Source organism: Mobula hypostoma, chromosome 2, assembly GCF_963921235.1.
Source record: "Mobula hypostoma chromosome 2, sMobHyp1.1, whole genome shotgun sequence".
Taxonomy (NCBI): domain Eukaryota; kingdom Metazoa; phylum Chordata; class Chondrichthyes; order Myliobatiformes; family Myliobatidae; genus Mobula; species Mobula hypostoma.
In genome coordinates this window covers 202,659,790-202,683,503 of record NC_086098.1, presented here as the reverse complement: position 1 = coordinate 202,683,503, position 23,714 = coordinate 202,659,790, and the positions used below count along the sequence as shown (strand labels likewise).

At 38.2% G+C, this 23,714-nt stretch overlaps 1 protein-coding gene across 1 annotated transcript in view; it reads left to right on the top strand.

Moving 5' to 3' along the window:
• Nucleotides 1–3,861, top strand: part of jph2 (junctophilin 2) — a 155,485-nt gene extending 151,624 nt beyond the window's left edge. Inside the window, exons 5-6 of the mRNA XM_063041415.1 lie at nt 965–1,057; nt 1,198–3,861. Coding sequence (XP_062897485.1) covers nt 965–1,045 — 81 coding nt within the window. The 3' untranslated portion in view covers nt 1,046–1,057; nt 1,198–3,861. The remainder of the gene's footprint in view (nt 1–964; nt 1,058–1,197) is intronic.
• The last annotated feature ends 19,853 nt before the right edge of the window (nt 3,862–23,714 follow it).

The window sequence follows — 23,714 nt, the reverse complement described above, 5'->3', positions numbered from 1 at the left end:
TGGCAGAACAATATAAAACACGAGAATGCAAAATTCACAAAAATGTAAGGACTACACTCATAGTGTCAGTTATGGGCTAATGGACAAAAACATGTGGGTGTGGGGACCAGCAGACTTATGCCTCCTATGAATTTTAGAAACACAAAACTAAAAATTATTGTGAAGTAATTAAAAATATATAAACTTGCCTTTCATGTGCCATCTCATCTGCAGGCCTGGAATCTCAATAAAAGCACTGAACTTGGCATAGACCTTGTGACTTCCTCAGTGTAATTCTGCAGAATCCCAGTGAGACCTGCTCTGTTGTTGGATTCCATGCTGTGTGCAGCCCCAAAGCAGTGATTTAAAAAGTTATATACTCTGTATAGTAGTTGAGTTACTGGATTACCAGCCAAGAGTGTGGACCATTGGTGCTCATTGGCAGGGAAATTAAAGTTCAAATAACTAAATACTGATGGAGTTATTAAAACAAACAATGCCAGCCCATGCAACAATAACATGAAGGTTGTCGATTGTTATTAAAAACAAATCAGCCTCATTAATGTTCAGTGATGTAGGAAATTTGGCATCTTTTCACGCTCTGACCTATATGTGACTCCAGACCCAGCAATGAGGTAGTGGTATTTCACTTCCATTATACAGAGGGCAGAGTATTTTCAAAAATATCTTACAATTTTTGTATGGTCAGATAGTACCATATGGTCAAAAGTATCTGACTATTGTTAGTCATGTCAAGAATGTATGATATGGAAGACATCCATTCCAGATTATTGGAATGTCTTTCTTGAATCATTTATGCCAAAATGAAAAAAAAAATATTTTACTCAAATATAGTTCCGAAAATGAGGATTAGAAATTAAAACAGTACTGTTTGCACTTCTTTGAAAGAACATGTTATGAAGTATATTTCAGTTTAGACCGTTGACTTAAAACCAGGATGTTGACATTTTGTTGTTTATTGCAGGGACCCAATACCATTATGATTGCCATGGTCATTTTACTGAACATTGGCTTGGCCATCTTGTTTGTGCATTTCCTGACATGATTTGTTTTTGAGGTATGAAACACATTTTACTACATTTATTATTTTAAAAAAATATTTATAGTAGCACTCTTAAAAGTCCAAGATTTACTTGTAACAGTGCTTTTAGAAAATTAAAAATAAAGTTATGTTAATACTGTGTGAATTCTTTGCAGTCATTGCAGACGTCTGTGTTCTGTCTCTTGTTGAGAATAAGGAAGATGAATTTTGGAAAATTGTACATTCTGCAAGACTTGACACTCAAGATACTGCAGAAACTGATTACAGTGGCCCTTCTTGAAGGATTCTCCGATCTGTTTTCCATCACCAGTTTGTGCCCTAAAGTTTTGGAAATGAGATACATTGGGAGAGATACATCTGAGCTGAATTTATTTGTAGAAACTAACAGCTGCCTTACCTTTTTGCCTATGTTTATATTACACAGTATTAGCTGCCAAGGTTTGTGCTCGACTGCTTGAATTATTCTATTGTGTAAAGGGAGTTGGGGACTGAGATGGGAGAGGAGTAGAGTAAAACAGATTCTTATGGTTCTATTTCATAAACAAAAATGTTGAGTTAGTTCAGGGAGATCTTGCTCATGTATTTTTGTAGCTTGATAACTTTTTTGGTTAAAATGAGTAAAGCAAAATGATTTTCAATATGAATTTTACTATACTTATTTGGCATACTTAACTGAAAGATTTAGGGCTATATTTCTCTCTTCACTATTTCTGGTTTTAAAAAAAAAGTAAAGTGGTGTTCCCTAGTTTAGAATCCTCTTTTACCACTAAAAAGACCTTCAGATGAAAATACTCCCTTTAGAGCTTGACTTTTGGAAAAGGAAATGTGGATGCTGTGCACTGCATTCATAGGACTTTTTATATGTTATGAAGGGAAATATTGGTCTACTGTGAATTTTTAATTAATTTTTCTCACTATAATATTATTCTAATCAAATGAGTACAAGAACAATAACTCGTGTTTGTTGCATGTTTTAACAATGAGATGTTTTTAAATTACATTTTTAACCTAATTATACAGTCCTGCCATAAATAGCATGCATTTTTGAATAACTAATCAACTAAAGTGAATGCTCAGATTAGTTCTTAACATCATTTTGCTTTAAGATTTAAATTGATTAAAAACTCATAGAAGACCAAAACTACTTTGCAACAAATTTAACACTTCACATTTTGAATGCCATGTTAGTTTGAGACTGTGCACCTATAGTTTGTAACCATATATTTTTGAGAAGAAATATAAGTTGTAAATCACAAACATTTAAAATGGATGCCTAACAGTATTTTTGCCAGAATATTCAAAGTGGGAAAAATCAGATTAAACCAGAAATTTCACACAGTACTTGCTAATTAATTGCTTGCAGATTAGTATTTTCCTTCTTTTGGCTAAAATACAAAATGTTACAAGCTGTCTTTCTTCCTTTTCTCTGCATGTAGCGCACTTTGTAGAATGTTAGCACAGATGATTCTAAACCTTGTTTCACATGTAACGAGGTATATATGCTTTTGTGTTGATATACATTCAGGACTGTTTTTTGCTTTGTAAGATTTATATATAAAAAAGTATAAAATTACCTCAGAGACGCATGCTTCTCCAAAATTTTGATTGAAATGCTTATTTGGTATTTTCAGGTCTTACTATAATAGAAATAACTTCACCAGCCACGTTGAACATTTATCTTCCAGATATTTATTCATTTCTACAGATGTTATTAAATACTGTCTTCTTAGGTATTTCTACATGAAGTACTTTGTGGAATGTGCTTATGTAAATCAGAATGTATTTTTAATTTACGGCTTTGGTAGTTAAGAAAAATTCCTACATGAGTTGAGTGTCCAAAGCATTCTATGGTATTATTCTTGTGAGGCTGTATTCTTTCACTGCCATATGATATGATGTGATAATTAATTGAAGTGAAGTGAGTTAAAGGTAACATAATTGATCCATAAGGCATTTATTACAATGATTTATACACAAAGGAAGGATTAGTGCCTTATACAGAAAATATTTCCTATCACAAAATAGTTCTGATGTTAAAATTTCATTTAAAATAGTCATTTTTAGTTATCAGTGCTACTGAATTTAAAATCTCTATTTTGAATGAAATGTATTATAATTTTATGAAATTTGGTTCTGTATCTAGCTGATCTTGTGACAAATTGTAGTATTTTAGAAATGTTATAAATTATAATGATCTCTAAGATTTTTGTCATTCACCAAAGCTCTGCTTTGAATGCTTCTTCCTAGAATGTTTTGACAAGTTAAAATATTAAGACCAATTTGAAATTCTGTTGGTATTGTTGAAATTGGACATTAACAGGTTATCCATCCCAACACACCCCTTCCCTTCCCTCTCTGGAGAACACTCCCAACTTTTTCTTAACATTGTTAGTAATTTTGATTTGGGCTGTTATAATTTAAAACAAGCTATCTTCTTAACTGTGTCATAATTGAGGAACTTGCAAAGAATGGGACTGATATTATCTAACTGAGCTTTGCATTAATGATGAGATAAGTACATTAGATTTTACAGCTGAGTAGCACTGATCTGCTGACTACAGCTTTTAACAACGTCCTTTAAAGACACCTAAGCACCTGTCTATTATGCAAATCAGAAATAGGGTTTGGTACCCCATCACAGTTTGAGAAGACTTATGGAGCAATCATTCACTGTCCACAGTTCAGTCATTGGGCTTTTTATTGTAGGACTACAGAAGGAGATCACTTGCACAGGCAATGTGTCTAAAGAATTTTCTGTCATATTTTTGTATGCTAGGAGGAGTGTTAGTGCTGTTCACTGGTTTGTTTCTGTCCTGGACTTATCTTCTCTCCAACCCATTCCCAATTTCCTGTACGCACAAACAGCATTAAACTCCTGAAATCTGCAGTTTGAATCTGTTCTGTTTCCAGGCCTCAAGATCCATTCTGGCCTCTGCCAAGCATGAACAGGGCTAAGGTGGGTGGAGGTGGTTGTCCTAGGTTCTCCTGGAAACTGTTTTCTTGTTCAGAAGAAGTCTTTAATTAATACAAACTTTACACTCAATGTGTACCTGCATTTTAAAGCCAACTAATTATTCCATGCCATGCACTATTGGAAATTACTCTTAGGGTTGTTGCACAGTGTCAAGTTGTGGAGATCTTTGCCAAATCATCCTAAAACTGTTGCAATGGTTGACATGTATCGGTCTTTTCTATGTATGGAATCTAAATTTTAAATTATTTTAACATTTGTACTTGAATGTACAGTATAATGTTTTTTTGGGGGAGTACTTTTTCAAAGATTAGTTATAACCTTTATGTTAAGTAATGTGCAAAAGTAAAAACAAACAGTCTTAAAAGAGTTAAGAATTTTTAAAAAAAATTAATTTTAAACCACAATTCTATCTCTATGAAAATGTTAACATAGTTTTGATGATATATTCAAAAATTATACAATTGCTTCTCTTTTGTAGGATCCACAATGAAATGATTCTGATTGAATGTGTAAATTATTTTGGCAAGTTAACCAAATTTTTCTGACTTTGAACTAGTAAGTGATTATAAGAGAAGATGGGCCATATTTATCAGTATCTTGCCATCTACACTTCTACAATAGGTTGTAAATATTTTTAAAGCAAGTTACTGAAAAGTAAGAGCTGATAACAAAACAATGTAAAAAAAAACAAGCATCTGGAACCCAAGTGAAGTGGGCAAGAAGTTGTGTCCTTAACAAATGTGTTTGATGGTTTATGAAGTGAACGTTTCATGATGATTGAGGGAGAAGTGCATGTCAGAGTAAGTGAATACAATGTCAAAAAGATTCAGAAAGTGAAATATACAAAGGGGAAAGGAAGATATGATTATGTGCAACCAAAGCAATTAAACAAAGGAATTTTCCACTTCTAAAGTCTCCAACAATTTAAATCTTGAGTAAAGGTGATTCCTTATTTATAATGCTTAATTTTAGTGGCCAGATAAGTACTTATGCTGATTATTCTAACAAATGGGTACTTGAACTGAAATGGACATGGTTTAATTTTTTGTGGTGAGTTTAATACTTATCTTCAGTAAAAGTGGAGAAACTGTATGTACTTTGAAATTATTTCAGTGGATAACCAAGCTACAAGATGCAAACCTGATGCATCAAAGTGGAAAGATAATCCTTGTAATAAAATTGATCACTTTTATTGTAGTAAAATACTTCAATTTCATCACCTCAGCCAGATTAGTACACCAAACTAAGCAATTGTAAATCAGATACTTTGGTACTCTGAGATAAACTTTAATTCTGACATACTGCATTTATTGTAATCAATATTTGTCACATTGATGAAGTAACTAGAAGCACTATGTTGTAAAAGAGAATCATAATTTAAAATAGTTAAATCATACCATTGGCAAAAGTGGCTTCGTATGCTGCTTTTAATTTTGAAAGCATTCAGCACAGTTGATTCTATATTCATTTGTTGTCCTATTTTTGTATGCTTCAATGGATACATGACTCTTGAAATTCCAATTACTTAATATCAGTAGGTTTCTGGATTGGTGCTGAGGCCTAGAGAGGATTTTGAATTTACTTTTGGAGGGGCATGTTAAGAACTCATGCATATATCCTTAATACAATTAATGATTATGCTGGAGCTGGACTGGCTAAGTCTGCCAAAGAAATGCTGCATTATTTTAAATCTATCATTGTTTACGGATAGAATGCAACAACTGTTAAGATACTTTTATAATACAAAATCTGACAAATTAAATGGTGCTTCCTCGACTTAGTTACTGAATTACTATATAAAGCAAAATGGTACCTCATTCACATTCTACTGATATTTGAACTTGAGGTCAGCTTTAGTTGTACTTCAAGTCCATTTTCTCCTCTTCTAGGACAAGGCTTTTGTCACATGCACAGGAACCATGAGAGACTTTCAATGCAACAGCAAGATCAGGCTGTTGTAGGAACAAAGCAATTAAGATATAGAAGCAGGTCCATGCTCTTCCTCTCAGTAAAATCAAGGCTAATCATTTATCTCAGTGTCACTTTCCTGAATCAACTCCAGGCTCTGTGCTTCCCATAATATCCTCTAGTCTCTATCTTGATTATACCCAGTATTTTACCTACCATGGCCTTTTGGGTTACAGAATTCTGAAGGTTCATCATACTCCATGTGATAAGTTTCTTCTCGTGTCTGAATGGCTAGCTCCTAATTTTTGGGATTGTGATCTTTGGTCTAGATATGCCAGCTGGACAAACATCATCCCTCCATTTACCCTGACAAACTCACAATGTTTGTATATTTCAATGATTTTAACTCTCATTATTCCAATAGCTGAGGGGTATGCATTGTATTTTATTTACTCCATTAATATCTGCAATGACATGAATTACAACTTGTGGAAATTTATGGCCACTAAGCATGGATTTAACATCAATAATGTTTTGCTTCTGACTCTTTGAAGTTGTATTCCTTATATCCCTTATTTCAGTTATTGCTTAGCATGAATCCCTGCATGCATAATGATATTGAGCAAAATTTGCATACAGGGTCCTAAAAGAAATTAATTTTATCACCAGTTTTGATGAAGGCTGTCAGCCCAAAACGCCGACTGTTTATCTTTTCCATAGATGATGCCTGGTCTGCTGAATTCCTCCAGCATTTTGTGTGTGTTAATTTGATTTCCAACATCTGCAGATTTGCTCTTGATTTTCATGTGATCATATTGGGTTTTCTCCTAAATGGAACGATAGTGAAGTAGTGAAGTTCGTAATAAATGTAACCTGTTCAAAAAACTATATCATGCTTGGACTCAGAACAGACTAAATAGATTTTCCTTTGGTTTATTAGAAATATAGAAATAATTTATTTTGCTGCATCTCTGAAATGAAAAGCTAAGTGTGATGATGTCAGATTGTTTATACATTTTATAAACAGTTATTACATTTATAAAACAATCTGATGTAATCAAATTATGTCAGATGGTTTAAAATTTGTTTATAAATTTTGTTGAAGAAAACTAATGAATTGTGATTTTTACAAAATTTGCATTGCCTAGGACTGATTAAACAGTAATTGATCAGTTTGAAACAATATTTTTTATTGCAATTGATGGGGCTCAATTGAATACGATTTTAATCTGTCTTGAAAAGAGGTAATTGAAAATTGTGTACACACAGTGGAAATAATCGCGATCACTCCTCAAAATTGTCTCCTATGAAGAAATGAAACTGGTGAATAGCACAAATTCCTAGTAACCTCACATCTCAAACATATATTAAGAAAGTAAATAATACACAGTAAGTATTTGAAACAAATTAAAGTTTTGGATGTTGCATTACACTGTTTCATCATATTCCATTGCCAAACCTTCCAAGAGAAACCAAAAATGCCTCAGAAGTTCCTGCAGGCAATGAATTTGGTATGAGCACTCTAAACACTATTCAAAACGAAAGCCTTGTCAGTTTATTTTATGGAGCTATTAATGTTTTATTATTTCTGAATCATACTGATTTCTCTTTTCACATACTCTATTAAATAAACATTTCATTCTTTTGATTCTTTGTAGTAATCCTTTGTTCAAAATCTTCAAATGTTTCGTTTTAAAAGTTGGCCTTGCGTATCTGTTAACTATGAGAGTTCTAAAGTAGCTGATGAATTCCTGAGGGTTTCAAAGCTTTTCAATTAATATTGCTGCTAGATGGCAACCACCAAACATATGCTTCCCCAAATAAAATTGGCTCATTTTTGGTATACCACTTCCACAGTCTAGTGTCCTGTCACTATTTACTGCCAAAATGCCCACATGCCTATTGGCTACTAATGAGCAAGAATACAGGTCCACTAGCATTTGGATAGTGCATTCCACTTTATTAAAACTGCCAGAAACAATATAATTAAATTTGACACCAATCTGTGCAGAAAGACTGTATGACAGGTGACCAGAAATCTGGATAAGAGAAATTTTAAGAACCCTTTTAAACAGAGAAAATAGAGGTTTAGCATGTTATTACCCAGGTCACCTAAGGCACGATCATCACAGTATTCCAGATTTCTTAAATGGAAATCATCCTCAGAGTAATGAAGTATGATCAATAAGATGTATTTCATTTATCAATTGGTCTGAATCATGGAATTCCCTTGAGGGAACTACGCCCTACAACACTACAGTATAGGTTGTGATCCCACTGTTACCTCTGTCCAACAAGGTTGCTCTGCTCGGACCTGGCATAGACCCAGTGAGCTGAATGGTTTTGCATGCTCTAATAAATTAGTAGAGCATTGGAATTAACGTTGGATCCTGTTGTATTGAGTGCTGATCTGTGCGACTGCAGTTCTACTTCCAACACATTTCTTTTAGTATAGATTTCTACTTGGAGCACAAAACAACTCTCAAGGCTTTGCACTGTCCTTTACCAGAGGGTGGATGAAATAAATTGGGATTAATTCTGTAGGGAAAAGCTGAGAGCTGCATGTGGTAATAACACTGAGGTTAGGCAAAATGAATAAGCCACCAACTAGCCCTTATTTTCTTCAAAAGTCTCAGCAGAGGTTTTGAAGCAATGCCACTAAATTCATATGAATTAAATAATGGATTTAGCTGACAGCTCAGACAAGCTATGCACTTATGTAAAATACCATATGAGAGCCAACACACATAAAATGCTGGAGGAACTTAGCAGGTCAGGCAGCAGCTATGGAAATAAATAAGCAGTTGATGTTTTAGGCCAAGACACTTCATCAGGACTGAAAGGAAGCAGAAAGCAGTCAAGCTTGGTGAATGCACCATAGTAAGTGATTGATACTGATTTCAAGCACATGATTTTTATGTAACTATCCTCCATTAACTATAATTTCCTGGGGATAATATAGTAACTTAACAAAAGTTAGGGTAGAATTAGTAATTTTTGGTCCCTCTTTTAAGTAGATTGAGTACATTAACTGCCATTGAATTGAATGTTTGCTAGCAGAGCAGATCACATGACACACAACTCACTGGGTGACACAAAGCTGTCAAAATGCACTTTTTAAGTAAAATACAACATTACATTAAAATCACTTGAAAATGATTGGAGTAGGATTTAGTAGTTGGTATGTGATAACAATAATAACTTTCAACAATGCACCCTTTGTATTAATTAAAAACAAAACATTCTTGGGATGACATGTGAAATAGATCTTTAATAACAGTTATAAATAAGGAAGATAAAATTGATTTATCATGTATTTCTCATCCGGAAAGCAAGGAGCAATTTTAATTATTTGTGTATAATTTTCTCACCACAGTTGACCTGCCTGCACTGTTCAAGCACTAGTTCTTCACCTCATGAGAAATAGAAAAAAAAAACCCTGCAATTAAAGATACCTACTGTACATCTTTAAAGGGAGAATCAGCAGTTAATGGAAATAGTAAATTTCAAATGGAAAGGGTCAAAATGAGAGCTGGAGTTACAAGGTTCTCATAATATCTGATACTGTATTCTGGATCTGAGTCTGGAAATATTTGGGATATACTTTCCTACTAGGTTCTAAATGCAATACAATAACCATTGCTATCAATCACAGAGCAGGACAATGTTGAGGAATGTATTGTCAGGTTCTGGCCCCAGTTCAGAAATTAAATCATTGCCTCAGGCTTTCTGCTGAGATCCAATCCCTCAAGCCTTTCTTCCATTGATATCTTCTACATACAAAATACATTTCATATGGCTTCCTTTTCTTTCTCTTTTCACCATTTCTCCAAACCTCTGTCATCTTCCATTATGCTACCATATTAATCATCTGATCCCTAGTTACCACAGAAATACATTTTCACTTTGCTCCATTTCAGACTTACAGGCTTAATAGGGCCCTAAAAGGGTAAAACAGGAGGAAGGAGCAAACACAGATGAAATATCAATTAGGTTTGGCTAAAAATCATCTGTTCAATGTCTAATACCTTGCACAATCCAGGCACAAAAGATGGCTGTGCTTGTACACTCAGAGGAAAAACGAAGCATTAAGAGGGAGCACCCACACAAAAAAAAAACAATAGTCAGCAAGGGCTTTGTTGTAAAGAGAGTTGACATCACAGGTTGGTCATAGAACACAGATGAAGTTACTGCTGTATCCTCAACACTTTTTGTAAGCACACTGTAGTGCTTTGCCAGCAACCAATACACAATAACAGTCAACACAAAATCCACCTCCAGATTGGGCATCATTGAATTCTGATGTGTTTTTTTAATATAAGTATACAGATAGACTAATTTTTAAGCTAACTTCATTTGTTCATTTAAGCTTGGCTTATTGACCTTCTCTCGATATCAAGGACTTTGAAGAAAACATAAGTGTTAGTTGGTGCCTTGCTGGAACACCCCTCTGGCTCCAGAATTGGAACAGGCAGCTACTCTTACATAAGGAATCACAAGAGGTTAGGCTACCACCTGCTGCCATCTGTCACAAGAGTCGTCTGCTGGGAAACTGACACTTGGCAAATGGAAAAGCAATGATCCTGAAATAACCAGTGGTATTACTAAATGCCAAGATTAAATAACAGACAGTGGCAGCTAAAAAGTCATGACATCTGATGATATACAACCAAACCCAGCTCAGGTTCTGAATATACTCATTTGCATTTACCTATTTAACATCAGACAGTTTGACTTCAACGGGGACTTCCTTTTAAATGTCCAATCATTAAATAGAAAAGTATTTTTAACACACAGCTGCTTTGCATGTTCACTACCACACTGGAATTTTGTACATTCCAACTCAGATGATAAGGTTGAACAACTTTTGCATTCTCTTTTCATGCTAGACCATTACTTTTTGAATGTGCATTTGAGTAGCAGTTAACACAGCAGTCTTAAGATCTCAGCAATATTTGTGCAGTTCAAGATTTTACAAAAGCAATAAGCAATACAAAATTTTAATTTTATCTGTTTAATAGTTTAAAGAATTCTAAACCAGATGTGTAGTTTTATGGCCAGTACGCGGTGAACAAAATCTAAATATAGTTTAGGTTGTTAATATTCCAAACAGCTACTAATCTCATTTTGCAAATGCAGTAACAATGTTCAAAGAAATAATTTTATCACTGAGATCTATTAGAAAACTGTTAGGAGGCTTTGAACAATGAGACTTTTTTTGCTTTTTTTTTCTTAACTTTTTAATTAAGTATTGGTTTTGATGGTAGAGAATTGACAGCAGTACTGATTTCAGACAATAAATTAAATTAAAAAAAAATTAATTGTGGATTAGTTACTATACTGCTTCTCATGTTAATTTGGTTCTTTCATTCAATAAATTATGGTGAGTTTTCACAGGCTGTTTAAAAGTTTCACCATCTATAGCCATGGCTAATGGGAAGACAAATGTGCTGTTCAGGTAAGTGGGGAGTATTTTAGCACTCAAATGTTCTCTTCAGGCAAGTGAGGAGTATTCTCACAGACTTTCTGATTGGCTGCCTGTGACTAGTGGTGTTCCACAGGGGTCCATCTTGGGACCACTTCTTTTTAAGCTGTATATAAATGATTTAGATGATGGAATAGTTGGCTTTGTTGCTAAGTTTGCAGATGATACAAAGATTGGTAGAGGGGCTGGTAGAGTTGGGGAAACAGATAGGATGCAGAAGAACTTAGACAGATTCGGAGAATGAGCAAGAAAGTGGCAAGTGAAATACAATGTTGGAAAATGCATGGTAATGCACTTTGGTAGTTGAAATAAATGTGCAGACTATCTTCTAAACGGCGAGAAAATACAGGAATCTGGGATGCAGAGGGATTTGGGAATCCTTGTGCAGAACACCCTGAAGGTTAACTTGCAGGTTGAGTTAGTGAGGAGGAAGGCAAATGCCATGTTAGCATTCATTTCAAGATGTCTGGGATACAAGACCAAAGATGTGATGCTGAGGCTTTATAAGGCACTGGTGAGGCCTCACCTTGAATATTGTGAACAGTTTTGGGCCCCTCATTTTAGAAAAGATGTGCTGGTATTAGAGAGGGTCCAGAGGAGGTTCACAATGATGATTCCAGGAATGAAAAGGTTATCAGACAAGGAACATTTGATGGCTCTGGGTCTGTACTTGCTGGAATTCAGAAGGATGACAGGGGATCTCATTGAAACCTTTCGAATGTTGAAAAGCCTAGACAGTGTAGATGTGGAAAGGATGTTTCCCATGGTGGGAGAGTCTAGGACAAGAGGGCACAGCCTCAGGATAGAGGGGCACCCTTTCAAAACAGAGAAGCAAAGAAATTTCTTTTGCCAAAGGATGGTGAATTGTGGAACATGTTGCCACATGCAGCTGTGGAGGCCAGGTCATTGCGTGTATTTAAGGCAGAGATTGATAGGTTCTTGATTGGACATGGCATCAAAGGTTACGGGGAGAAGACCGGGAACTGGGGTTGAGGAGGAGGGAAAAAAAGGATTAGCCATGACTGAATGGCAGAGCAGACTCGATGGGCCAGATGGCCTAATTCTGCTCCTATGTCTTATGGTCTAAACTAGTGTCCTGAATGTGGAATGACTTTGTGGTATCAGGAAGTGAATGACTTCCATGAGGATATGTAGCTTTTGAAATGCTCTTACAAAACAGTATTTATGTAGCTGTTCCAGTTGAGGTTCTTGTCAATGGTGATCTCCAGCATGCTGATAGTGGAAGATTTGGTGATGCCAATGCCATTGAATGTCAAGGATAGATGGTTAGATTTTTCTTGTTGGAGATTGTCATTGTTTGGCACTTCTGTGTTGAGTGTTACTTGCCTCTTATCATCCATGCCTTCATGTTGTCTAAGTCTTGTTTCATGCAGCCATGCATTTTTTCACTTGCTGAAGACTTGAGGATTGTGCTATTTTCAGTAACCATCCTTATTTCTGGCTTTATGAAAGCAGAAAGGTACTTGATAAGATAGCTAAAGATCGTAGCGTCTCAGACATGCCTTGAAGAACTCCTTCAATGAAGTCTTGGGCTGGAGTGATTGACATTGAACAACCACACAAGCTTCCTTCATGTGTGATTATGAATACAACCATTGTGATGATCTCCTGCTGAATCCAGACAACTTTATGCTACAGTTTTTATGCAATAAAACAATATAAAATATGAAGAGAAGTAAGTCTTGCAAGATTATATAATTTAGGATTCAGTAAATTTACACAATCAAAAGCTCAAATGTCCTTTCTATGTGGGTTTCCACAAAATACATTGCAGAATGATTCATTGTCAAGGAGGAACTTGGAGATGCAGCCACGTTACTTCTATCACTTAAACACACTGCTGTTTATGGATAAGAATTGCTAATTGCTCTCAGTTAACAGTAGATGATTTTAAATTCCCAATTTGACAATTAGTAAATAAATTGAACATTATCTTCCTAATATTTGGTAAATAGATTTTCAGTAATAAAATGTAACCTAAAAATACCTTTAGTTCCACTTCAGTAATTTTCCCTTCCTTCAGGTTGGAATAATTTTCTATGCTTGTGTAGATTATTACATAATTAAGCCAATTTAATCACAGGATGAAATAGGGAAACTGGCAAAAAGATACGGTGTGTGAGATAATTTAGCTAATTATGTTAAATGACTCAATACTTCTTGTACTGATTTGATTGATTCGGCAGTCTGTTGGTATGAAGCTGCAATTCAAGGATAGCTTCCCTCTAGCTGGTCACTTATTGCAGCTTCTGGTCGTAAATTAAAATAAAAGCAGATTCCAGTGAACCGAACAGCACCAGCTATATTTGCATTCAGAAACAAATGGGAGACAGAAGGTGGTATTAAATGAGTGGAAGCCTTGGTCATAGAGTTACCTAGCATAGAAACAGGCCTATTGGACCTACACATCCATGCTGATGATGATGTCCAACTATGCTAGTCCCATTTCTCTGCATTAGAACTTTATTCCTCTGGCCCTTTCCTTTCCAAATACCTGTCCAAATACATTTTAAACAGTAATTGTATCTGCATCTACCACTTTCTTTGGGAGCTCATTCTAAGTAACCACCACTATCTGTGTGAAAAACTTGCCTCTAAGGCCTTCTTTAAATATTTCCCCTTTCGCCTTAAACCTATGTTCTCCAGATTTATACTCCCCATACTCAGAAAACTATTATCATAATTTCAGAAGTTGCTCCTCAGCTTCCTACCTTCATTGAGAATAAAACTGGCCTATCTATACAATAAAGCCCTCTCTTCACTCAACATCCTGGTGAATCTCTTTTGCAGTCTTTCTACCACATCCATTCTGAACTGTGATGACCAGAACTATACACAATACTCAATACCTGGCCATCTTTTGAACAGCTGTAATAAGATATCCCAACTGTCAAATGCCTTCTTCACTGTCACTATCTCCATTATCAGGGAGCTATGAACTTGCATCTCAGTCAATCATCAACACTCTTGAGTACCTTACTATTTACTGTACATGTTTTGTTAGTACTTGATATCCCAATATGTATTGGCTAGCATCTGTTACATTTAATCTATTCCTAATTGCACTTTGAGAGCCTAATTTTAAAATAAATGTCAATATGATATCTCATTTTTTAATTGAAAATATACCTGGGAGTTTTTAACTCGCACCTACGGTTTGCAGATCCTGGTGATGATGGTGGGGAGGGTTATGCCTCAATTGTTAGATTCTATGCTGGATATTTTTTCATGGGGGTATTGTGTCTTGAAATTCAAGTGCAACTTTACCTGGTGGATATGTGCTCAAACTGTGACATGATCCTGACTTCCTTGATAAGTAAAAATCAAGGAATCACTGATAAATCACAGTGGATCAGTCAGCTTTCTTTCGTTAGTACAGATTTTCTATTGCCACTGCACAGTTTTTTTAATATATTAAGTACTTCTATAAGAATACATCCACAGAGAATCTATCTTCAAATCATTAACTACTGTATTTACATTAATATGAAAGAACATTATGTCTGACTCAATAATTACGTTTTTTCTTCTGCATTTCTAATTGTTTTTTAAATAAGCTTCAATTTGTTTTTTTTTTTCCCAATAACATTCTGTATTGTAGGGAAAGATCTTTTAAACTACCTCCTTCAAACCTGACTAGCATCACACTTAAAATTAGAGTCAAACATTTCTACTGACCAAAAAATTGTACACAAATATGTCTGTGAGAGATATTTTCCAGAGAATACTGTCTCCAGAGATATCGGATTCATCTTCTGTTTGCTAAGCCAGTAATTACAAACCTGAGAATGGTTAGAATTTATAACCTTAATGAAGAGGTAACATTACAGTATAATGTAATCCCATTTTGATGTGGGACAATCATGCATAATGAATAAAAAGTTGTTATTATTTGCATCAACAGAAGAAGAAATGAACTGTACAGAAACTAAGGAGCCCTTGACAGTTAGGTTCTCTGACAAGTTTGGACCATGTTTCTATGGAAGTAAGATAGTGACTGCTGAAACAGATTGCCATCTGCTGGAAAAAAAATCTTTTTGAACTACAAAATAATTAAAGAACACTACTGAGATTACAGAAGTATTTTCCTCTACAAAGTAATGGAAAATATTGGCAGATAGACTGAACAGAGCTGAACAGTACCTAAGATTTTACATCTGAGCTGGAAGAAATTGATTATTTGAAATGCTTCCACTTGGTGATGTAGAGTGTAAACTGTTTAGTCGTGTCACTGCAAGTGATCCAATTCAGAAGCATGTATGAGTTTGATGAAGAGCAGAGAAATAGAGCCTGAGAAGAATGAATATGCAGTATATTCATATATGGGCCCTGAAGAAGAGCCTTGGCCCAAAACATCAACTGCTGCCTGACCTGCTAGGTTTCTTCAGCATTGTAGGTTTGTTGCTCTAGATTTCCAGTATTTGCAGAATGTCTTGTGTTTATGAACATACAATAAGTGGGTTGTAAAATCTTCCTCAGGTATGTAAAAAGTAAAAGATTTGTGAAGGCAATCGTAGATCCCTTACAGTCTGAAACAAGGAAATTTATAATAAGGAACAAAGAAATGACAGAGAAATTTAATTCTTTGGTTCCGTTTCTATGAAATACTACCAAATCAAAAGTCTAATGACAAAGAGGAAAGAAATGATATTAATATCAGCAAAAAAAGTGTTGGAGATGCTAATGGGATTGACAGATGATAAATCCCCAAGGTCTAGTATTCTGCATCCTAAAGGGTACATCAATGACTCAATGAATAATAGACGTATTGGTTGGCAATTTCCAAAATTGTATCAATTATGGAACAGTTGCTGCAGGTGGAGGAGTAACAGATGTAACTCCTCTATTTAAAAAAATGAGTGTGAGAGAAGAACAGTGAAAAACAAGCGACTTTGAAAATACAGGAGTGTTCCAATAATAAAAAGTTTAGAACATATCAATGGAATTATGCAAAATCAACATGGATTCATGAAAGTGATATAGTGTTCAACAAACATACTTGAAAATTTTAAGGAAATAATTAATACGATAGGCCAGAGAACCAATGAAATTTTAGATGAAGTCTCACAGAAGAAGACAGTGTGCCAAATTAAAATACATGCTATTTAGAGTAATATACTGGCATAGGTTGAAAATTAATTGACAGTCAAGAAAAAAAGAGATGAACTTTTCTCAGGAGAGCATTTGGTGACTAGTGGGGAACTACAGGGGCAAGTGTGTGGACCAGTGCTATTCATAACAGTAATGATTTGGATGAGAAAATTGTAAGTTATCTTTCTGGGTTTGTTAACAGTATTAAACCGTGAGGAATGTTAAATTAATAAAGCACAAAGAAGCTTCAAGGGATTTTAGACAATTTGAGTTAGTGGGAAAATACATGGCAACTACAATAAAACAAGGCTGAATGTGACAGCAAAAACATGTGATTATTTAGCAGGTGATAGATTGGGAAATATTGATGTACAAAAGGATCTGGGTGTGCTTGTATGCCCATCACTGAAAATGAACATGTTGGAACAGCAAGCTACTAGTCAGAGTAGTACAGTATAGAAAATAACCTTTGCCCCAACTTATCCCTGCTGATCGAGATGCCCATTGAAGCCACTCCTATTTGCTTACATTTGACCCAACTTTTTCCAAAGGTTTCCTATCCATGGACCTGTCCAACTGTCTTTTAACAGTGTTATTGTATTTACTTCAATCATTTCATTTTGCAGTTCATTCCATACACGTACAATTCTGTGTATATAAAAAGGTTACCTTTCAAGTTCCTAATAAATACTTTCCCTCTCATCTTAAGCCTATACGCTCTAGTTTTCGATTTCCCAATCCTGGGAAAAAGACTGAGTGCATTCACCCTATCTTTGCCCTTAATGATTATATACATTTCCATAAGATCACCTCTCAGTTTCCTATGCTCCATGGAAAAAAAGATGAATTGGTAAATTATTGACACATTTATAATTTTATTTTGTATAAAGTACAGTGAAAAACTTAGGTATGCCACCCATAATTTGATAGCAACAGTGCATTGAGGTAGCATAAGGGACAGCAATTACAGAATGTAGAATAAAGATTTGCAGTTACAAAGTGCAGTGCAGGCAGACAATAAGGTGAAAGGCCATTAACAAGGTAGGTTATCTTACTAGTCTATAGTCTATAACAGCTGCCCTACAGCTTGATGGTACAAGATTTCAAACTTTTATATCTTCTGGGTGACGGGAGGGAGGAGAAAAGAGAATGTTCAGGGTGGGTGAAATTTTTGCAGATCTTCACAAAAATCCATCGCAGGGAGTGTGTTAGACAGGTACCTTTTAATCAGATGGCAATCAAGATTTTAAAGGCAGGTTTTGCAGCAATTTATGAAAAGAGCTTTGACCAGTGATCAATCGGTGTTTGGAATTGATTACAGGAAGGCAGTGGCAAATGCAGTGAATGTTGGCAGAGTGGGCAGAGATAAGTGGTCATCTTGAGGCTTTGACTATTCGAGGCTTCAGTTAGAGAAAGCAAAAAAAAAGAAAAGCTCAAGGATAAGTTTTTTTTTCCTTCCCTTCTTTATATCTGCTCAGCTAGGACAGTAGCGATGCCAGGCAGGATAGGTGAATGCGGGAAGGTAAGGAGACGTCCAGTGTCCATGATGACTACAACTGTGGGAAGTGCATCCAGCTACAGCTTCTAACAATCCAATGTTAAGGTGTTAGAGCTATACTCAATAAACTGTGGATCATTCAGGGGACTGAAGGGGTGATAGGACATATATGGAGGTAGTTACACCCAAGATGCAGGACACAGGAAACTGGGTGACAGTCAGGAAGGGGAAAGGGATTAAGGATCCAGTTCAGAGTACCCCTGTGGCCATTCCCCTCAACAACAGGTACAGTATATCACTTTGGATACTATTAGCAGGGGTGGGAGGAGTAGTTGACCTAACAGAGATCACAGTGGTCACGTCTCTAGCTCAGAGTGGGAAGTGGGAGAAGAGGCACGCTGTGGTGATAGGGGATTTGTTAGGGGAATGGACAGAAGATTCTGTGCGCGAGAAAGAAATGCCCAGATGGCATGTTGCCTCCTGGGTGCCAGGGTCTGGGATATATTGGATCAAGTCCTCAGCATTCTTAAGTGGAAGGGTGAACAGCCATAAGTCGTGGTCCATGTAAGTACCAATGACATAGGTAGGATAAACGATGAGGTTCTGCATAAAGAGTTTGGGAAGTTAGGTGCTAAGTTAAAGGGCAGGACCTCCAAGGTTGTGATCTCTGGATTGCTACCCATGCCACGTGCTAGTGAGTGCAGAACTAGGAAGATTATACAGTTTAATACATGGCTAAGGTGTTAGTGTAGTAAGGGGGGGGCATAAGATTTTTGGATCATTGGGCTCTCTTCCAGGGAAGGTGGGACCTGTACAAAAGGGACAGTTTGCACCTGAACTGAAGGGGTCTAATATCCTAGCAGGAAGACTTGTTAATGCTGCACAATGAAGTTGAACAGGAGTTGCAGCAGGGTGGGAACCAGTGTGTCAGAACAGTTAGTGAAGAGGTTGTGGAGGCAGATATTGGTGAGGCCTCACAAAAGGCCTAGGAATAGAAAGGTTGAGCATGGTGTGACTAATGTCCTGAGCTGCCTATATTTCAATGCAGGAAGTATTGTAGGAAAGGCAGATGGTAGTGCTGAAGATGAGGTAGCTGGTTTACAAACAGAGGCAATGTGTAGCGAAGAAAAGCTGTTGATAGGGCAAAACTGCAGTCAACAGGATGAGGTGCAATGTAAAAGGCAGACAAAGTCAAAAAAGATTGATTACAGGACTGAAGATGTTATATCTGAATTTGCGCCGTATACAGAATAAGGTAGATGAACTTGCAGTACAGCAAGTTCTGAAAGAGATGGCTGAGGAGATTGGGGAGGCACTAGAAATAACTTTTCAAGAATCCCTTGATTCTGGAATAGTTCTAGAAGACTGGAAAATTGTAAATGTCACCCAAGTCTTCAAGAAGGGAGAAAGGTAGAAGAATGGAAATTATAGGCCAGTTAGTCTGATCACAGTGGTTGGGAAGATGTTGGAGTCGATTATCAAGGATAAAGTCTCAGGGTACTTGGAGGCACATGATAAAATAAGCCATAGTCAGCATGGTTTCCTCAAAAGAAAATCTTGTCTGACAAATCTGTTGGAATTCTTTGAAGAAACAACAAGCAGGATAGACAAAGCAGAATCAGTTGATGTGTATTTGGATTTTAAGAAGGCCTTTGACATGGTGCCATACTTGGTGCTGCTTAAGAAGTTAAGAGCCCATGGTATTACAGGAAAGATTATAGCATAGGTAAACCAGTGGTTGATTAGTAGGAAGCAAAGGGTGGGAATAAAGAAAGCCTTTTCTACTGGGTTGCCAGTGACAAGTGGTGTTCCACAGGTGTCTACGTTGGGACTGATTCTTCTTACATTATCATTATCATCATCATCAGGTGCCATGCCCACTTTGAGCTTTGACTGCCATGGCCCACACACTCCTGTTTCGGGTCAAGTGGATCAATTCATTGGTATTTATTTCCAGTTCTCTGGCTGCTGTCTCCATCATCATTTGTCTTTGTCTTCCTCTTGCTTTCTTCCCTTCAATATTTCCCATAATTACCGTGCATTCTAACTCCTCTTTCCTAATCACATGTCCAATGAAGTTACTTTGCCTTTTCATGATCTTACATTATTTCTCTTTTTGTTTTTGCTCTGTTCATGACATCCGCGTTAGATATTCATTTTGTCCATGATATTCTTTGCATCCTCCTCAAAAACCACATCTCTGCTGCTTCAATTCATTTCCTTGTGTAACTAGTGTTACGAGAATACACATAAAATTAAGATGTTTGCTGGCCTGGGCTAGCATCAGTGGCATCAGCAGTTGGTCTGCCACCTGCCCTCAGGGGAAGGAGAGATAAGGAACAATGGAGCAGCGTCTGGAGATGTGTTATGAAGGGATGTGGGAGAGAGAGCTGTCTGGAGCGGCTCCCCCCTTTGAACCCTGAACTGTTTGAAGTGATGGACAGGCGATACCCCAGCAGGGGGATAAAAAGGGACAGGTTCGCTAAGACAGACACACACGCCACCCGAGGTAACGAGACCCTGGAAGCGGTGCGCCTCTCACGAGTGGGTGAGAAGTGTCAGACAACGACAAGGGTGGAAAGGTACGATCAGCGGGAACCCGGTGTGTGTCCGCCCTTGCCTGGGTGCCGGGTTCACTGCAGAGGATCGACCGCATCTGGAGGAGGGGTCACAGTCGGTGACCTCAGGTGACATCACCAAGGACCCGCCCAAAAGCTGTTTGTGAGCCATCTCGCTGGTCTGTGAGCCATCTTGCTGGTCTGTGAGTGAAGCCGTTCTGAATGATCAGTTGTTCCTGTTCTATCTCTCTCTTCCCCCACGTTGTCCACCGCCATGGCAACGATTACTGCGAACTGAACTACTAACTGGACTGAACTTTGAGTCATTTTGAAATTGGTCATTTACCCCTAGACAACGATAGAGCTTGATTGATGCTGTTATCTTAATTCTGTGCACATGTGTGGTTATCATTGTTGAATTGTTGCATTTATTATCCTTTCGATTACTGTGTTGCTTGTTTCTTTAATAAAACTTTCTTAGTTCTAGTACTCCAGACTCCAACTGAGTGATCCATTTCTGCTGGTTTGGCAACCCAGTTACGGGGTACGTAACATAAGTGGGGTTCTCGTCCGCGATTTTGAACGCTAAATTTGGGACGGAGTAAATTGATTGGGTTAAAATTCCCGAAAGAAAGAAAAGACAAACAGCAGAAATGGAGGTTGAGGAATTTATAAAGGCGCCGACCTTGGAGGCATTGGAGGATGCCAGGAAATCGGAATTGATAGCTGTGGCCAAACGGGTGAATCTTGCTAAGGTGAAGTCGACAATGAGGAGAGAGGAGATACACAGAGCTATTGTAGAGCACTATGTATCTAAAGGTGTGTTTCCCCAAGGTGAGCTGGGGGTGGTGTCTATTGAAAAACCTGCTGGAGACGCGGTACAGGTACAGCTTGAAAAACTGAGACTCGAGCACGAGTTCCGGGTACGGCAGTTAGAACACGAAGAGAAGCAGTTAGAAAGGCAGGAGAGAGAGTTAGAAAGGCGGGAGAGAGAGAAAGAGTTAGAAAGGCGGGAGAGAGAGAAAGAGGTAGAAAGGCAAGAGAGAGAGAAAGAGGTAGAAAGGCAAGAGAGAGAAAGACAGTTGGAGAGAGAGGAGAAACAGAGGGAAAGGGAATTTGAGCTGGAGAAGTTAAAGATAAGGGCCGAGCAGGGGCTCGTGCCGAACCAAGGTGGAGGGTTCCGGGCGACCCAGGAGGTTAGGCTGGTTCCCCCATTTGACGATACCGATGTGGATCGGTACTTTCTCCACTTCGAAAAGGTGGCTATAAGTCAGGAATGGCCGAGGGATAAGTGGGTTGTTTTACTTCAGAGTGTACTGAAAGGGAAGGCCCAACAAGCTTACTCCGCTTTATCCGCGGAAGATGCCCAGAAGTATGAGGTGGTGAAGGAGGCCATCCTCAGGATTTATGAGTTGGTCCCGGAGGCATACCGGCAGAGGTTCCGGAATGCGAGGAAGCGGTGGGACCGCACGTATTTGGAGTTTGCTCGCGAGATGCAAACATATTGTGAGCGTTGGTGCACCTCGAAAGGGGTAGAGGGGGATTATGACAGACTGCTGCAGCTGATTCTGATTGAGCAGTTTAAAGGTTGTGTCCCTGAGGGTATGAGACCCTACCTCGATGAGAAAGAGGCAGCCACGTTAGCCGCAACTGCTAAGTTAGCGGATGAGTATGCGTTGACGCATAAAATGAAGGTTGCCCCGAGTAAAGGCTACCAGAAGGGTAGTCAGGACGGCGGGGAGAGTCCGCCGGAAAAGTCAGAAAGTAAGCCGGGGACTAGTGAAAAGGATAAGGTAGACCGGGAGCAGTCTGGTAGGAAGTCTCCTGGGGTCGTCAGTTATAATTGTGGGAAAGTCGGACACTTTGCGTCCAGGTGCTTTGCCCCAAGGAAGGAGACGGGGAAAGGAAAAGCGGAAATTTTGAATGGCTGTATCGAGCTGTTAAGCGAACCGCTAGGGAAGGACAGGTCTGAAAAAGTCCAGGAAGGGCGCGAGAGGTTTATCTCGGCCGGACTGGTGTCAGTGAAGGAGAGGTTAAAACCAGTTCCAGTGCGGATCTGGAGAGACACGGGAGCGTGTCAGTCACTAATACTGAAGAGTGTATTAGAGTTTAGCTTAGAGACCCAGACTGGGGAGGTAGAGGTCAAAGGTGTTGGGGAAGGGACAGAGTCAGTCCCTTTGCACCAGATACACTTACAGAGCAACCTGGTCTCTGGACTAGTCACGATCGGGGTGAGGTCCGAATTACCGATGAAAGACGTGGAAGTCTTGCTCGGTAATGACATCGCCGGAGGAATCGTGTTCCCAGTCGTGAGATTGACGGGTCAGCCTGCCAGCATGGAGGCCCCGCCCGCGATGGTGAATTTGGCTGAAACATTTCTGCCAACCTTGTATGAGACAGGGTGTAGTGAGATAAGAGGTAGTGAGGGAGCTGGGACGGACGTAGCAGTAGCCAGGAAAGAATTTGTGCAGACGCAGGAGCGAGGCGAGGGGCTGATGGGTTTTGCAGAGACAGCTCTCTCTGACACAGCCTTGACAAGGGAACTAGTAGGCTATTGTGCGGATGAGGAAGTGCTAAGGAAGAAAGGGAAATCAAGTACAGTACCCGCAGATGAGGAATGGGGGGTGGTGCAAAAGAGTTATGGGGATGAGGTTTTTAACATGGCCCACGAGGTACCCCCCGGTGGACATTTTGCGGTGCTGGAGGAAACAGTTGGTGGAATCATGAAAGAGATTTACCGGCTGCCCAGGGGGAAAAATGTTATTGATCATGACCGACGCGAACTGAGACGGTCACCGGCTTTTGATATGCTAACAAACCTAGTCGGTGTTAGCGTGGAAATCAATGAAGCTAGGGGCCCCCTGCTAAGAGGAAAAAACCATTTTGAAAAGATTAGGATGGGATCGGTCAGATGGGAGAAGGCTATTGTTTTGGCCAGGTCTACTGATAAGGTCTCTCCCTTAATCCCCGAAGGAGTAATTAAACGACTCGCACCCATGTGTTTGATTGTCCCGAGGAAATGCAAAGAACTGGGACGTTGGGTGATTGTGGTTACAATAGGGCGGCCAAGTAAACAACACCCATATTTTTTGAGTAATTCAGTGACTAAAGGGCTGATGAACACAGAGGTGTGTATT